General features: G+C 41.7%; 1 protein-coding gene across 3 annotated transcripts in view; it reads right to left on the bottom strand.

Moving 5' to 3' along the window:
* GPM6B (glycoprotein M6B) overlaps positions 1 to 15,526 on the bottom strand; it is a 166,858-nt gene extending 151,332 nt beyond the window's left edge. The window contains exon 1 of one of the 3 annotated variants that reach the window (XM_034950003.2): positions 15,200 to 15,526. In XM_034950003.2, coding sequence (XP_034805894.1) covers positions 15,200 to 15,203 — 4 coding nt within the window. In that variant the 5' untranslated portion in view covers positions 15,204 to 15,526. The remainder of the gene's footprint in view (positions 1 to 15,199) is intronic. The other 2 variants (XM_034950002.2, XM_034950004.4) reach the window with 2 other exon arrangements.
* Positions 15,527 to 18,219: the final 2,693 nt, after the last annotated feature.

Genomic DNA, 18,219 nt, shown 5'->3' on the forward strand with positions numbered 1-18,219 from the left:
AGGGAATGGCAGCACCCTGTGAAAAATCACATTTCCAAAGAGATGTTTTAGGAGAATCTACATTTGTGATTTTTGTTGCCCTTAAATAAACAAAAGTTTGAGGCCTTGTTGAGGAATAAGAATATTTCTGTGAAGTGATGGCTAACAGCCACACATATAATCTCATTTGACAGCTGAATAAACTGCTTTCCGGAATAAATCAAGCTCTTGCTACAGCCCAAGTGCTGGCCCCTTCTTCGCAGGGTGAGCAGCTATGTAAAATCTGCCAGGAGAAGTTTTCCATTAAATGTCTTAGGGAAACTAGGTAATCTTGAATCGACCAAGGAAATTTCATTATCATGAATAACATCTCCAAACATGGAAGTAATGTTTGAACAGAAGAGCTCCAATTAAATCTTTCCTGGGTTACTTTAGCTGTATTGCTCTAAGATAATAAAAACTGGCCTTTTTTCTTTCTTTCAACCAAGAATTTGCATCTTGAATGTAAACTTGGTCTCTGTAATGGTGCACATCGAGTCATATTTTTCTTATAGAAGAAATCTGCATTTTAACATATTAAGGATTTTTATTTTCTTTTTTATTTTCTTATGTTATGATATGGTGAAGGTTGGTTTAAGTAAAAATATCTCATTTCACTTTAGTTCACCCTCCAAGGCTCCTCCCGGGCATTTTACCTCCACTGAGTGGCACTGTGGGTCTTCCACCTGTTTTATCCGTAACGTTTTCCACATGGGATCATGACAGGTGTTACCTTGTTAACTATCCTCAATGAAGGCAGAGTGCCTTGAGGGCAGAAACTGTTACACGTCATCACTAGCCAACACAGAGTACAATTGCTACACAGCAGACTCATCTGCATATAACCTTAATTCACCTGCATGGGACCAAATCACTTACCGGGTGTGAAAATCATGACTTAACCATCCTTCTATTACAAGCTTAGCACTCAGTCTAATAAGTATTTGGTGAATGGATAAAATCGATCCTTTATTTTTTATTTTTATTCTTTTTTGAGACAAGGTCTCACTCTGTCGCCCAGGCTGGAGTGCAGTGGCGCAATCATGGCTCACTGCAGCCTTGATCTACTAGGCTCAAGCAATCCTCTCACCTCAGCCTCCTGAGTAACTGGGACTAAAGGTGCGTATCACCGGCCAGGCTAATTTTTAAAATTTAGTTTAATAGAAACAGGGCCTCATCATGTTTCCTAGGCTGGTCTCAAACTGCTAGGCTCAAGCGACCCTCCCACCTCGGCCTCTCGAAGTGCTGGGATCAGGAATGAGCCTCCATGCCCGGCCACAACCACCTTCAATGGAAGGATATTCCAATATCTAACTCAAACTCTATTTCCTCTTTTCTTGTATTCTGCATAAATATCTAAAAACAGGATCCCATCTTCAGGACTCCTGTGGACTTTGATGAGGTCCCTTCTTAGCTAAATTGTGAACTCTATCACTGTTTGGAAGTTTTAACATTCAACATGTGACTCCCAGGACTCATGGGCTCCCTGCTCTTGGAGAAAATATCAGGTAAGCAAAATTAATTGTGGTATGTTACCCACTAGCTTTGTCTTCCATTGGCAAACAGATTTTATTCTTGAATTAGTAGAAGAACTGATTTGACTTCTCATTCTGCATCAATATGACAATGAAATCAATATCTTTCATGAAAATACTACTAGTTGGAAAATATAGCACAAGCAAGCAGCTAAAACTCAGCTTAGAAACTGAGTTTTCCCTCAGTGATGATGGATTCTGTTCTCTTCCAGGAAGAGATGAAATTCTATTCAAAGGATCTAGCCCATGATGCATCCCATACGTTTGCTACTCAGCAGGTTCTGGGACATAGTCACAGAGTTACCATATACAGCTCTTATGACCAGGCTGGTATGTGATAACTCAGAATCAGCTTCCCTTCACAGTTTCTATGCTAATCTGAACAAGTTTGTCCATCCAGCTGGACTTTCAGAAGTCACAGGTCTATGGAAGGGAACCATGGCATTGCATGGAATTAGATTTAACCCTAATTGCTTTACTTTTTTATTTTTTAGAAACAGAGTGTCATTCTGTCACCCAGGCTGGAGTGCAATTCATAGTTCACTGTAACCTCAAAATCCTCAGCTCAAGCAATCCTCCCACCTCTGTTTCCCAAGTAGCTGGAACTACAGGCAGGCGCCACCATGTCTGGCTTTTTTTTTTTTTTTTTTTTTTTTTTGGTAGAGATGGGGTCTCGCTATGTTGCTCAAACTCCTGGCCCCAAGTGATCCTCCTGCCTTGGCCTCCCAAAGCACTGGGATTACCTTACATTTTACCTTTAAAAAATGCCACAAAAACTATGAGGGACCTTGAAATAAAATTTTTAAAGGTATGCAAAAACATCTTGGGGTACAAAGGAAAATCTAAATGTATGAAGAGATATACCATATACACAAATGAAAGACTTAATACAGTAAATACATTGACTATCATGAAATTATTCTGGCCAGGCGCCGTGGCTCACACCTCTAATCCCAGCACTTTGGGAGACCGAGGCAGGTGGATCACAAGGTCAGGAGATCGAGATCATCCTGGCTAACATGGCGAAACCCCATCTCTACTAAAAATACAAAAACATTAGCCAGGCATGGTGGCGGGCGCCTGTAGTCCCAGCTACTCAGGAGGCTGAGGCAGGAGAATGGCGTGAACCCAGGAGGCGGAGTTTGCAGCGACCCGAGATCGCGCCACGGCACTCCAGCCTGGGCAACAGAGCGAGACTCCATCTCAAAAAAAAAAAAAATTATTCTATAAGTTCACTGCAACCCCACTCAAAATCCTGACAGGTATGTTTGTGGAGCATAAAACGCTGATTCCAAAAGCAAAGGATCGCACTTTGGGAGGCCGAGGCAGGCAGAGCACGAGGTCAGGAGATCGAGACCATCCTGGCTAACGCGGTGAAACCCCGTCTCTACTAAAAAAAAAAAATACAAAAAATTAGCCGGGCGTAGTGGTGGGCGCCTGTAGTCCCAGCTACTCGGGAGGCTGAAGCAGGACAATGGCGTGAACCCAGGAGGCGGAGCTTGCAGTGAGCCCAGATTGCGCCACTGCACTCCAGCCTGGGTGACACAGAGCGAGACTCCATCTCAAAAAAAAAAAAAAAAAAAAAAAAAAAAAAAGCAGAGGATCAAGAATAGGTCACTTTTAAATAAGAGCAAAAAGGGAAAATTTCTCCTAAGAAATAGCCAGGCTTACTCTAAATCTATAGTAATGAAGACAGTGTAATAGTAGCACAGAGATGCCAAAACAGATCAAGGAACAGAATGAAGTCCATAGATGTACTCACACATATAGTAAGGAAGTACAGATATAGATATTATCGGGAGGAAAGAGTGAATTATTAAGTGCATGGTATTTCTGTATAGGAAATAAACAAATTTAAAAATAGCTTTCTATCTAAAACTATACCAAAAAATAGAATCCCAATGGAATAAAGGCTGAAAAGTGAAAAGCGTGATTTTAGAAAAACTTTCTTTTAGAAAATACTGAGGATTAGAAGAACATTTTCATGACTTTGGGGATAGAAACAATTTTAAAACAAGGCAAAGATAAAAAGCACAAGTCATAAAAAATTAAAGGAAAAGATTGATAATTAGGACTTTATTACAACAAAAAAGATTTAGTACAACAAAAGATGTATTCAACAAAGTTAAAAGATAAGCCATAGAGAGGAAGATGATATTGAAAACACATTTTAACTAAGGATTAGTATACAGAAGGCATAAAGAACTACTACAAATCAAGACAAATACAAATAAGGATCTAAATGGAAGAGAAAACCCAAATGACCAATAACCTACACAAAACTTTCAACCTCTCTAGAGAAATTCAACATAAAAAAAAAAAAACAATGAAATACCACTTCACACCTATCAGATATTTGAAAAAATAAACAATGTGACAATAGCAAATGCTGGTAAAGATACAGAGAAGCTGGAATGTTCATTCACTCTTGGTGAGAGTATAAATTGATACCACCACTTGAGAAGCAGTGGTAACACCATACGATTTAAAGCTAGTTCAGTGTGGTGACAAAGCATTCATTTTGCTGACTGCATCATTTACTCTGGTTAAGAAGATGACAAAGTTCCTCACTGAAGGAACATAGGCAAAGTATTATTGTCTAAGTCCAAACAAACGAGAAGAAAAGTCAACTGGCAAACCACAATTTCCTATGTAGTTCCATTTTCAGGATGAGAACCAAAAATCATCCCAGGCCTTTGGGCCTTTGTCCACACCTCTACTCCATTTGGAATATCCACTAGCCAAAGATTCACTAACTACTGCTAATTCAAACAATTCCTAAAATTTCACCTTCTACAGGAAACTAATTGGGAGGAGGCAGGCCTCAACATCTATTACATCCTTAAGTCCTGAAGTTAGCAAGCATTCACGTTGATCAAATCCTGAATAGGTATGCAACACTTACAGCTTTGTCTTCATTCACAACTCCTCAAAATGTACTTTCCATTTCTGAAGCGGATAATGGGGACACTTTATTTTTGTAATCTCTCCAGCTGTATACATGTTTTCATGTATCTATCTCATCTTTCATCAAGGATTTTCAAAGTCCTTCTCACAGCTGCTGTGTCAATGCTTTCCACTTAAAATAGAGGGTAGGAACCAATGATATGTGTACTTCCTAGTACGGTTCTACACACGAAAGCATTTAATAAATGCTTTTAACCATAATGATTTAGAAGCAGATCTCTTTTCCAGACAGAAAACATCCTCCTGTTTCAAAATAATGTTATCAAATGTTGGGCAAGCCACACCAGTCACAAGAGCTCATACTGTATTATTCCATTTATATAAAGTGCAAAGCTCTGCTGACAGAAATTAGGGGTGATTAGCCTTGATCAGGTATATCTGTAAGGCAGCCTGAGGAGGCTTCTAAGGGGCTGGTAATATTCTGCTTATTAATCTATAACTGCTGGTTACATTTATAAAAACTTATTAAGCTGTACACTTATGATTTGCCCACTTTTCGTGTACACATATTATACTTCAATAACAATTTTTAATGAGTTTACGATATTTGTGCCTCTTACAAAACATCTAAAAATATTTGTGACATCATATAATAGAGCTCAAAACAGTTTTTAGTAAACCGGTACAGTGGCTTTGCAAAATGGTAAGAATTCATAGGATGGAAATTCATCCCTTTAAGGTCCCAAATTCTTTTTAATTACCATGGAAACTGTCAGAATATGCCAAATGAGAAAACAAAAAGGAAAATATAAAGTACTGCATCAAATCACATTATCTTAAGAGCTTGACTTACATTGCTAATTACATTTCCATTCTTTGCCCATTGTGTGAAGGAACAGATGCCTGAATTTAAGCACCCATCTTAAAATCCACCATTTAAACATTCTTTTCAGGAAGACATTGTGAAACATTTCTAAATCTAAAACAGTGACCCAATGCACATACAATATAGCAGGTTTTCTAGGCTCCTTCTGACCCTCGCTTCCAATGTTCTTGTTCTTTTTGCGCTGGAACTATTTTGCAAGTATGGTCAGATGTCTCAGAAAACATTGACTTATAGTCTCCATTTGCAGGGAGGAGTCTAGGTTGTGGGGGCTGGGATGTAGGAATGGCAGAGATCAATGGCTATAGAAAACGGATCTCTAAACAAGGGGGAAATCAGTCCTTTCTCTTCCAACTCCTGCATCTCTCAAACACATGAACAAACATAATGAAGACATGACTAAGGACGGAACGTGCAGGAAGGTTGCCTTAAGGGCTTAATCTGGTTAGATTTGATTACAGCTAAGAAGATGAATTCTAAATTTGGAAAGGCCATCAAGGTAACTAAGGATGTGACTAGATCCTTCATGTCTTTCCACTTAATGAGAACAAAAGATGATGAAAACTATTTTAGTAAGCAAAAGGATCTTCACAGATTCAGTCCTTTCAGAGATAAGGTGCACTAATCATTAGAAGTTACCAAGGAAAGCCAGGCACACTATTTCCCCAGGAGGTTGGCCTCATTATCGAGATGGTTTAGGCACCATTTTACTCCAAGGAAGAATGACTTAGGTGGTCTGCAAAGCTCCTCATTATATCTCCAGATTCTCTGATGACGTAAGAAAAAGATTAAAAAAAAAAAAAAACTTCCTTCAACTAAAAAAAAAACAAGCATTCCTTTTGGAAGGAAAAACCTTTTAGACAAGAAATCCTCCCATTCTGCAGATGTGCTCAACCAAGTTCTCAACAATGCTACTACTCAGATTTTATGATATTGTGAGAAACAAAAGGTTTTCAATCCCTCTTACCCTTTAAGTAGTGGTTATCAATATGGTGCTCCCCTCCTCCCTCCCTGGGTTATCTGGCAATGTCTGGAGACATTTTTGGTTGTTACAACTAGAGGACTGTTACAACATGTAGTATGTAGAGAACACAGATGCTGCAAAACACTCTACAATGCGCAGGACAGCCCTCATACTCCCCCAACAAAGAATCATCCAGCCCAAAATGTCAATAGTGCTGAGGTTGAGAAACCCTGCTCTAAAACTATACTTAGAAAGGAAGAAAAAAAGACTTCTTTTATTTTAGTATCTATCTCCAGTTGGTCCAAAGAAGAAAATAGAATTTAACAGTCCTACAAAAACTAAACAAATAAATACCCAAGCAAATACTAAGCTCAACTCAAGATCTACTCTAACTCAAGATTGTTTATAATAGATCTTGTTATACCAAGTTCAAATATACTGAATTATATACAGCCATTAAGAGTAAAATTCCAAAGATCAGGTTTAAATACTTTTTCTTTTGGCAGATTTTATTTTTTTCTAACCAAGTAAGCAATTCTTACTTTTAGATACTTAAATTCTATTTTTGATTACTAGAAAATGTACTCCTTTTTCATTAAGTGGTCAACTTACCTATCAGATATAATTATTACATGTAAGTATCAAGCTATTAAAATAAATTTTAGAAATATTGATCAAGAAAAATAATGAGAATACCAATTACCTACATCACTAGAAATGAACAAGGGAGGCTGGGCACAGTGGCTCACACCTATAATCCCAGCACTTTGGGAGGCCGAGGCGGGCGGATCACGAGGTCAGGAGATCGAGACCACCCTGGCTAACACGGTGAAACCCCGTCTCTACTAAAAATACAAAAAATTAGCCAGGCGTGGTGGTGGGCACCTGTAGTCCCAGCTACTCGAGAGACTGAGGCAGGAGAATGGCGTGAACCCGGGAGGTGAAGCTTGCAGCAAGCCGAGATCATGCCACTGCACTCCAGCCTGGGCAACAGAGCGAGACTCTGTCTCAAAAAAAAAAAAAAGAAACGAACAAGGGAACATCACTACAGATACTATAGATAACAGGATTAAACAGATAATACAAAATATTATGAACAACTTTATGCCAACAAATAACTTAGATAAAATGGACAAAGCCCTTGAAAGCCACAATTTACCAAAATTGAAACAAAGAGAAAGTCTGAATATTCCTCTGCTAAAGAAATACACTTCATAACTTAAACATTTCTACAAAGAAAACTCCAGACCCAACTGGCTTCACTGGTAAATTCTTGCAAATATTTAAGAAAAAAAAAATGGCTGGGCACAGTGGCTCACACCTTTAATCCCAGCACTTTGGGAGGCTGAGGCGGGCAGATCACCTGAGGTCAGTAGCTCAAGACCAGCCTGGCCAACATAGTGAAATCTGTATCTACTAAAAATACAAAAAATTAGCCAGGCATGGTGGTGCATACCTGTAATCCCAGTTACTTTGGAGGCTGAGACAGGAGAATCGCTTGGACCCAAGAGGCTGAGGTTGCAGTGAGCTGAGATCACACCACTGCACTTCAGCCTGGGTGACAGAACTAGACTGTCTCAAAAAAACAAAAACAAAACAACAACAACAACAAATCCCACTTTTAAAATTAATAATCCATCACGCCTGTAATCCCAGCACTTTGGGAGGCCAAGGCGGGCGGATCACAAGGTCAGGCTAACATGGTGAAACCCCATCTCTACTAAAAATACAAAAAATTAGCAGGGCGTGGTGGTGGGCGCCTGTAGTCCCAGCTACTCTGGAGGCTGAGGCGAGAGAATGGCGTGAACCCAGGAGGCAGAGCTTGCAGTGAGCCGAGATCGCACCACTGCACTCCAGCCTGGGCTACAGAGCGAGACTCCTTCTCAAAAAAAAAGAAAAAAGAAAAAAAGAAAAATAAATAAATAAAATTAATAATCGAGTAAATAAATAGACATGGAAGTTGGTTCTGTTCCAATCCTCAACCCCTCTGTAGTCACGCCAAAGATCACCCCAATATCTTTCCATCCCAGAAAGCTAATACTTCCCTTCCTTCTCAAGAGGGATGAAACAATGGACTTACAAAAAAACATTTTTGTAAGATTCATTTATATGTGTCCATTTGTAATCAACTAAAATTCATTACTCCCATCTGGCTTTCAGTTCCCTGACCAAATCGTATTTCCTACTCTCTCCCATACCTACTCTCTGCTATGGCCAGGTCAGTTTCTTAAGAATTACCCCAACAAACCTTGCTCACTCCTACCTCTCTTTCATGGGTTATCCTAATCCCTTCCACCCTTCTCAACACTCCTCAAATCTAAGTCACCACTGGAAACTTCATATAAGCCACAAAGTTTTACCTTTATCAGAACTTCTAAACTTTTATCTGGAATTTTATAGTTAGACACAAATGATTCTCTCAGTGGGTTTCTTTTATCCCCTTGGGGAGACTGTCATTTCCCTCCAGCTGCCATGTGCCTGCTTAAAATCCCTTCCTGATTCTCTGTGACCAACAGGGTAATGACCAAGTTATTTCCTGGTACTTTACAATCTGGCCTCAGCTCTCCCCACTCCCCCACATTGAGGCCATTCCCAACTCAACATACCCACACAGCAGCCTCTGCCACGGCTCCTGCTTTTACACATTTGTATCCAGGGCCTGGACCATCCTCTCCCAGACACCTGGACACCCTGACCCCTATCTTCCTGCTCATGCTTGAAGACTCTCAGATTTAAAGTAACTGCCTCCCTAGGGAATACCTCTTTGAAATACCACCTCCCCACTTTTTTCCTCAGACAGATATTCTTTTTCCTACAGGATCTTGTACTTTTATTATAGTTGTTTATCTGCCTTTCAGAAATGACTGTGGTTATTTGAGAACAGAGTCTTGTTTATTTTTTGCTTCAAGACTTAGCACAGTACTTGGCTGATCTGAACAGGACTCTGTGAATGCTTGCTGAGTGAGCAGCTGTCCAATACTCCCCTGAGAGCCCCATGGTGATGGACATGTGACAGGAATTCAAAGGCTTAGAGACTGGCACATGCTAGTTGCATGATATTGTGGTAGGTACTCGTTTAACCCTAATACACATGGTGAGGATGGAAACACAAAGCTGCCATTGCCTTTTAATCCTCAGGGCAATAATGAGTTTCACGGAAACAAAGCCTTCAACCCCAATCTTTCCAGAACTTCAAAAACCTGATGAGACGGAAGTACTTTTCACCAGAGAAAGAAAAGTATTTTATAGCAGCAGAAGAAAAAAAGCTCAAGGCAAAAAAAAAGCTAATGAAAGAACATCCAAACTGCTCTTTCAATTGTTTTTGTGTCTGTATGCCTGGCAGCAATCAAATTACTTCTAAAGCAACTTCAAGCTCTGAAATTGTTATTCTGTGATAAAAGTATTATTATTAAAGAACAATAATTTACGTAATTTACCCTATTTAATTTAGCATAGTTTACCAGAGTTTGCAGTACATCAATGTTAATTTAAATACCTTGAAATCTATAATTTTAATGTTGACAGACCTTAATAAAATGCATATGAATCCTCATTTTTAAACAAATGTTTGTGGAACACCTATAATATCCCAATCATTCCAATGAACATCGGGGTATAACAATGAATAAAACGATTTCTGCTCTTGACAAATTTGGTATTTGAACAGAAAGAAGCATATGAAAAACACTAACAAGCCAGCCATCATGTTAAAATTATTAAATGGATGATGATGGCTCAAAATATACCAGATGCTCTCTTACCAATGTTTACCTAAAGGACCCCACCCATTTACCCCATATCCTCCATTCTTTTTCTAAACCATACTGATCATTGTCCAGAACTTGGGTTGTAGGCTCTTTTGCAATATATCTATGTACTGCTTCTCCCCCAAGTAGTGTACTTAAGAAGAGTCAGTGGTGTTTGTTCCCAAACCTGTTTATGCCAGTTGTACTTGTTACTAGAATTATGAAACTTAATTTGATATTACATAAACTAATAAAATAGGAGTGCCAAAAGAGAGAGTTTTTTCCTTTCTTTGAAAACCAGGTTGATTACTTTGGAGAGTCTTAACAAAAATGAGTCACTTGAGAAAATAGTTGCAAAAGTAAGTACGGGCAAATTTAAAGGTTTAAGGGGAGTGGGGTAGGTGATATAAAGGGATTCTGCCCAGAGATTGGTTCCCAATGCCTTTAGGTTTTCATTCTACTTTAATGTAAGAATGTGAAGCTGAAAATCAGAAGCCAATGAATTTTGGCTGTGATTTAATGTAAGAAAGACTTCTAGGAACTCCAATCAGGTCCTTGCACTCAAAGCAAAGGCCTTGACTCTACAATAAAATATCAGCAAATTAATGTTTAAAGTTAAACAAAATGTTTAGGCTACATATGTGGCACGTTTTATGATTCATCCCTTTGGCATTTTCAATAAACCATCCAGCTGCTTGGTCCTGGATGTAGCAGATAAGGGTTTTCTCGGAGAAGCCAGGTGGTTTGGTCAACAGCTTTCGGTAGAGCAAAAATATAATAAAGAATTAATGACTTCCTGTTTGTCACAAACAGTACTCCGTGGTATTCGACTATGAGGTTTACTCAAAATGTCGGTTTGTGTCCCAATATTAAAAGGGAGCTCTCTCCAAGATCCAAGGGTGGGTTCCTTACTAGATCTTTAGACTCAGAGGGAGGGAAGCTAGCATATTCTGGGATCACTTCCTGCCCAGTTATTCAGCAGGATTCCATTCCTTTTTGTCTCCCACTGCATCTGAATTCCTGAGCAAGCTTCCAGAACCAAGCATTGCATGTATGGGTCTTCAGCGTGCTTCTTTCTGAGTGCAGCCTCTGAGGGTGGCTTGAGCCTGGATGTCGTGGAAGAAAGGGATTTAAGGAGAAGAGGTCAGGAGAAGCCAAAGGTGGAAGTGTTAAAGAAGGAGAACATTATAGCTTCCTCCACCAGTTCCCTTGGAGAAGAGCCAATCATACTGGAAGCATGCACATCGAAGATGCCAGCATTTAACCCAACTACAGGTGACACTTCTGATGCTGGCTTCATGCATTCAAGTAGTGTTTAGACCATCAGGGAGCTGTTTTCTCGTGGTTTTCAAGCATAACATTACTCTCTCATTTCTTTTTTTCTAAATTACATATTGGTTGACCTGTAAAGACCCAAAGAAATAATTTCATCAAATTCTTTTATTTTATAGTCAACTAAAATTATGAAGAGAAAATGATTTACCCACGATCACACAGCAAACTAGTGGGCAAGCTGGGGCAGGCACCAGGGCCTCTCTGCTTAACAGCCTTCTTTGCTTCCTGGCTCCAGGAACCAGAAGCATGAGCACCCACTGGGAGCTTGTTACAAATGCAGAAACTCAGGCCCCACCCAGGCCCACTGAATCAGACACTGCTTTTTTAACAAGATAGCTAGATGATCTGTACACATATTAAAAAGAACTGCTCTAGACCAAAATTTTTTATAATGCTATTTAGTGAAATTATTGACATTTAAATACATAATCCTTATAAAAACTTCCTTACCACAAAATGGGTTGAAACAATTATTTCAATATTTTGTTGTATCTGATCATTTCGTATACAGTTTCCATTTAAAATGATAGGCAATTGGCCACTCACAGTGGCTCACGCCTGTAATCCCAGCACTTTGGGAAGCAGAGGAGGGAGGATCACTTGAGGCCAGGAGTTTGAGACCAGTTTGGGCACCATAGAAATACCCTATCTCTACAAAAAAAAAAAACTGTAAAGCTTAATCGGGCATGGTGACACATGCCTGTAGCCCCAGCTACTTGGGAGGCTGAGGTGGGACGACTGCTTCAGCCCAGGAGTTCCAGGCCACAGTGAGTTATTACATCAGGCCACTGCAGTACAGCACGGACAGAGTGAGACCCTGTCTCCAAAAGATAAATAAATAAAAATTAAAAAATTACAGGCAAAGAAACAAAATCCGCATTTCTCTCTGGATACATAAGCCATATTAAAGCAGCTTGGATATTCCACAAATGCCTTATAAGAGGTTATTACATGGAATTCACTTAATTGCTATGCCTTCAGGCCTATGAACAAGGTAACAGAATCAAAATTCTGTTGGGCAATGCAAGTTCCTATCAGATAAAACCAGAGTTAACACTGAAGGGTGTGTGTGTCTGTGTGCTGTGTGTGTGCACTCTCACTCACCTTCACAATATGTGCAGCCAAACATGGAACCCTTCAGCCAGAGAAATAATTAGTTTCAACACACTCATTTAGGTAGTGTACTGCATACACAATACAGCAACATCTCATTGTGCAAAACAACCAAAGTTACTGAACAGTCAAATACACTTCAAACATCAATTGGCTCATTCCATTTACCTGAACCCTCCAGAAGAGGCAAATCCATAGACACAGAAAGTAGGTTAGTGGTTGCCAGGGGCTGGGGGGAGAAGAGAATGAGGAGTGACTGCTAAATGGGTACAAGATTTCTTTTTGGGGTTGATGACAATGTTCTAACATTAGATAGTAGTGATGGCTGCACAAATCTGAATATACTGAAGACCACTGACTTGTATACTTAAACGTGTGAATTGTATGATATGTGAATTACATCTTAAGGCTATAAAAAAACTGGCTTAACAATGAAAAACACATGTTTTCTTTCAAGATGTAATGAAAAGTGAAATTATACATATCACCACTACTCATTATTTTATTTTTAGGTTAAAGATTGCAAATACCTTAAAATTTGAGTCTGAAGGGACTTTTATTTCTACAAACCTCATTTATTTTACCAGTAAATTAACTGATCCTGGTTAAGGAACTAATTGTATTAAGAACCAAAGTCCCGACTTAATGGGCCAATGGTCAGAATTTTCCCAACGTTAAATCATTTCAATTAAAACATTCATAAGAGGATGTACGGTAATTAAATACATCTGGAAAAATAAAACCAGTTCATGGCCCTGTGGTGTATTTACTAAGAGTCTACCAAAGGAAATCAGTATGTTTCCTTTTTTACATGAAGGGAACTTTCTTTTTAATGTAAAAACTAAAACCAAAACCAAGGATACTGCCAGAACCAGTGAAGTATGCACAAATTAACATAAATTGGCAATTGAAATGTGGAGCCAACAATTGTCCAAAACACAAAGTACTTCCTTAAGAACAGGTCTCTGGCTCGGGCCTTTGCTTCATGAGAACTGCACCCAACTCCACACCTGTTTAAAAATGAAGCCCACCCTACCCCTAAATCAGTCCAAAGTATTGTGAAAGCTATTCTGGAGAAGGTCCCCGTGTGATAATTCCACGTACAAATCCAAACGCCTAGCGTTAAATTAAAATAACGATTTCAGAAAAAGTAGTTGATGCTTTCCTCAATACCACACTTGTTCGTAACTGTAACATCTTTGGTGGCAATTATCACCAAAGTGATCACAGGCTGAGTAGCAGTCATCCTCTGAGCCTCATTTTGTGTATGAGCCTCATTTAAAACGGAGGTTGAATGGTTTGACTGCTCACATGGGGGACATTAAGAGAAGTAGGAACCTGAGTTACAGGCCACTCGATTCTGCCCTTTCTAGAAGGATCTTATGCTAGTTCTTGCCTTTTTAGAAAGAAATTTTCCTGTTGGATTTGGTGGGCCTTATCTCCTTTCATATTTTGATCACCTAGTAAATTTTTTAAAAATGTAAACTAGAAAATTATTTGAGCTTCCTTTGAAATGCAAAAAAGTGCCCCCTTTACTCCTCACCAAAATTTTAATCAGTACAAAATTATCGCCCCCCCACACACAATTAATAGCAGAGATAATGTGAAAGAGGGGGATAAATGATTAGGGGAAGCGGAGGAGCGGGCAAGCAATTCCCAAGCCCTCACCATTAACTCGCAATGGTTAAACCCACTGACGTCCTCGTTAGGAATGCTCTTCACAGTCTTTGTGGCTTGTGGCTGGAGTCTGTCACTAGAGAAAGATAACGGAGCAGGAGGAGAAAAACCCTTTCCCAAGCACAGCTGTCACACGTTTTCAGGAGTGCTGCGGAATGAGGCTGATTTCCACAGCACTCTTTACGAGTTTTCCTCCCAATACAGAGTCCCCACTTAAAGACATGTTGCTGACGGCGGCATTTCAGGGTGTTAGGAAGTGACAAAAAGAATCCTACAGCCGCCTTACACCAGCCTCGGGCCAGGTTGGAGATTTCAGATTTTAACCCTCCGGAGCTGAGCCTTTTGCCGTTGCTAGTCGTTCCCCCGTTGCATTGGAACCCGCTCAGCACACCGTCTCCACCTGCACCCGGGCCGCATTTTGATAGTTGGAACAAGGGACAAAGAGGAGAGACTCAGCCTCCGTCCCATGCTGTCCCTCTCTCCTGTCACTTTCCTGGTTTCAAGGGTCATGGTTTCGAAATGAGCTCCCGGAAGACCCCAGGCTTGGGGAACCGGGTGTTTGTTTCGCGCGGGCTTAAGGAGAACAGAACCGGGGCGGGGCGGGGCAGGACTGGACTGGGAGCTCGGGCGACAGGGAGAGCGTCCCGGGAAACAGGCAAGAAGCGACTCTCTACTGGCCCCTTAAAATAAAGCACTAGCCCGGGACGCGCCGTCTGTTCTCTCTGCAACCCCTCCCGGGTACCCAGCTCTTAGGCTCCCGCGAGCCGCACGTGCGAGGGTGCAGCCTGGCCGCAGCCGGAGCGGGGACCACCCCCCCACAGGATACAACAGGGAAGCGCACCTGGGCGTTCCGGACACCTGCGCCGCGCCCCTCCCACCTCCAGCGTCCCGGCTTCGTCGCAGAGGTGGCCGAGGAGGCGCCACCTGAGCGGGGGAGGGGCGGGACCCTCGGAAGGGCGCGCCCTCCCGGGGCGGGGGCGCGAGACCGTGGCCGTGGCGCGCAGCCAGCGCGCTCGCTTACCCATGGCTGGAGACTGGCGGGAGGGGTGAGGGCTGCGGGCGTTCGGGCTCCCCGGGGACGGGCAGAGCCGGTGGCACAAGTTTGCAGGTCTCGCGGGCACGTGCGCTGACCGGGCTCCTGCGGGCTGCGCTGCGCTGCGCGGGGCTGGCCGCTGGCTCCTAGCTCCCGGCCGGGGTGGGAGCGCGGCGCGGCTCCGCCTGCACTGGGGGCCGGCCGCGCGGAGAGGGGCCCTGACGTCAGCGCCGGGGGCTTTGTGCGCCCGGAGCTAGGGCCCGATTGGGGGCAGCGGGCGCGCGGAGTCTGCAGGCAAAGCTCGCGGCTTCCTCTGGGACCCCCGGGCGAGCGCCGAGGGGCGCGGGAACCGGAAAAGCCAGCGAGGGGGATGGGTAGAGAGGGGAGTGGGCTTCTAGGATCGCGGAGGCGGCGATCCGCGTCCCAGATGAAAACTATTATGGCCTGGGGAGGTTGGGGGGAGCGGGGGGCTTTGAGGTCTTAGCCACACCCGTTGTATAGATAAAGAAACTGAGGCCCGGGACACTGGACCAAGGGCACTTAGTACTTAGCGTTGCCTCAATCCACAGTCTCAGTTCCTTTTGTTCAGATACGAGTCGTTACTTAATTCAGTGGTCTCAACCCTGGCTGCAGAGGAGAAATCAGCTGGGGAGCTTCTGGAAACCGGATTTCATCATGGCCTCTGCGGGTGGGACCCAGGCATCCGTTCTTTAAAAGCTCCCCAGGTGATTCCAATGTGCATCCAAGGTTGCGAAACATTGACATAAGTAACTTGTCGGTGGCTAATGACTTAGAAAGACACAGGTAGCACCCTCCAATCTAGAGTGGTGCCAGATTTGCTGGTGTCCGTTATCACCCCTCTTGATTCCTGGAAGTCCACCCCTGGAAGGCTCTTGGAGACTTTGCAGGCTAGCTCCAGTCAACCATTTCTCCCGCTGCTCAGGCCTCGCGCTTGAGCCTTTAAGTGAATTAAATGGTTTAACAGTGTCCAGGGCTTAAATTCCTTCTGTCTCCTTAGAGAAGAATTTTCCTGTCTCCAAAGGTATTAGAAGAGTCATGAGACCCTTGCAGTTTTTGTAGGACTAACGCTCTCTGTGACATTTCTGAGCCTGATGTTCCCCCCTGATATTTTTTGTTGTGTTCTTTTATTGTTCTGAAAATACATCATGTTATTTGAACAGAGGGTTACATAAACAGTGACAATAGATAGTACACTTAAGGGACATTTAAGCCAAAAGAGAGGCTTTAGGACTGAGAAAGGATGGAGGAGGCAAACATTTCATCTATTGAAATTTATTGGATTAGGAAAGATTTTATCAAGGCAGAGCTCTAGAAAGCCTAATAATATTTTACATGAAAGGACAGAGATTTGTGCTAGGCGGATCAGTGGCTCATTTTCACAATCCCACGGGAATAGTAATTTCTAACCAATCTTCATGCAGTCATAAAACAACAGGGAGCTCATAGGTATAACTTGTTGTCCTCCTGTTAAGAGGAAGTAATCCATTTGCGCCATTCCTGAGTGCAAGTGTATGTAGGAATCCAACAATAACAGAGGCTGCCTGTAAGGGAGAGGAAAACAAAGGTGGACTGGGTGAGAGCAATGAGGAATTCATGCTAAGTCCTAGTTGAGGGAAGGGTGAGTTTGGTCGGTTCCTACATCTTGAGGGTTTCCTAGGAGACCCTGAAAACAACAGAAGGGAACTCAGGCATGACCATCTGAAATAGTACTTTGGCAAGACATGACCTTAATGAGCCTCTCTGGAACGAGGAACTCTAAGGTTTTATGTACTGAGATGAAAGTAAACTCCTTGGTCTACTTTCTGTCATTCCCTAGAAGTCTTAGGTTTTTTTTTTTGTTGTTGTTGTTGTTGTTTTTGTCTTTTTTTTTCCCCAAAGAAAGAACAGCTGTCTAAATATTGGAGCTAGCCACAATGGATGCTGTGATAAAAACTGAGTTCTAACAATTGTGTATACAATCAGGGGAAAGCCACATTTTAACAGAAAATTTTCCTCACTTTGTGAGTATCATGGATTGATTTCAACAAGCAATTGTCCCTAAAACCCTTAAGAAAAAAAAATAGCATTTGGGAAATTAGTGAAGGCTGCTATAGATGATGCAGATGATGGCTAGTAAGTATATTTCATTTCACTATTATTCAAAGAAATGCTATCTTAAAATAATAAACCATTTTTCTCAAGTAACTGAAATCTTTAAAAATTAAAGCAAGACTACACCTGCAGGTGGGTGAGTCAATTGGTCTAGCCTTTCTGGAAAGCCATTTGGCTGTACTACCAAGAGAATTAAAAATATTCACAGCCTCTGACCTAATAATCCCTCTTCTGGGACTCTCTCCTAAGTAAATAACAACTGTTTTGATCAAAATTAATGTGAAAGGAGGTTTATTGTAGAGTGAGATGTAATAGCAAAAAAACAACAAAACAAAACAAAAAAAGCAACAGTTGCTCAACAGAAGGGAATTAGTTATATAAATGATTGTCGACCTAGTTCAGGGGTTCTTGACTGGGAGCAATTTCGCCCCCAGGAGACATTTAGCAGTGTCTGGAGAGAGTTTTGGTTGTCACAACTGGGGATAGGGTGGGGGGCTTACTGGCATCCAGTGGGTAAGGGTCAGGGATGCAGCTCAATGTCCTACAGTGCAGAGGACAGCTCCCCTCCCCCCAACAAAGAATGATCTGGCCCCAGATGTCAATAGTGCCGAGGTTGAGAAACCCTGATCTGTATGATCGGATATCATGTAGCCTTGTTTGCAAAGAATTATGTAGAAAAATGCTCAGAGATGTTTTAAAAGCCAAATAAAAAGCTGAATATACAACATAATCCTAGTCATGTTAGTGTATACGTGTGTACGTGTGTGTGTGTCTGTGTGTGTGTATTGAAAAACACAAAGAAAATACACTATGGTAGAGACTATTACTTTTTCAACATTTTTTTCTATCTGGCCACACGGCCAGACTCCATTTCCCCTTAACTCCTTAACAGTTAA

Source organism: Pan paniscus, chromosome X, assembly GCF_029289425.2.
Source record: "Pan paniscus chromosome X, NHGRI_mPanPan1-v2.0_pri, whole genome shotgun sequence".
Classification (NCBI taxonomy): domain Eukaryota; kingdom Metazoa; phylum Chordata; class Mammalia; order Primates; family Hominidae; genus Pan; species Pan paniscus.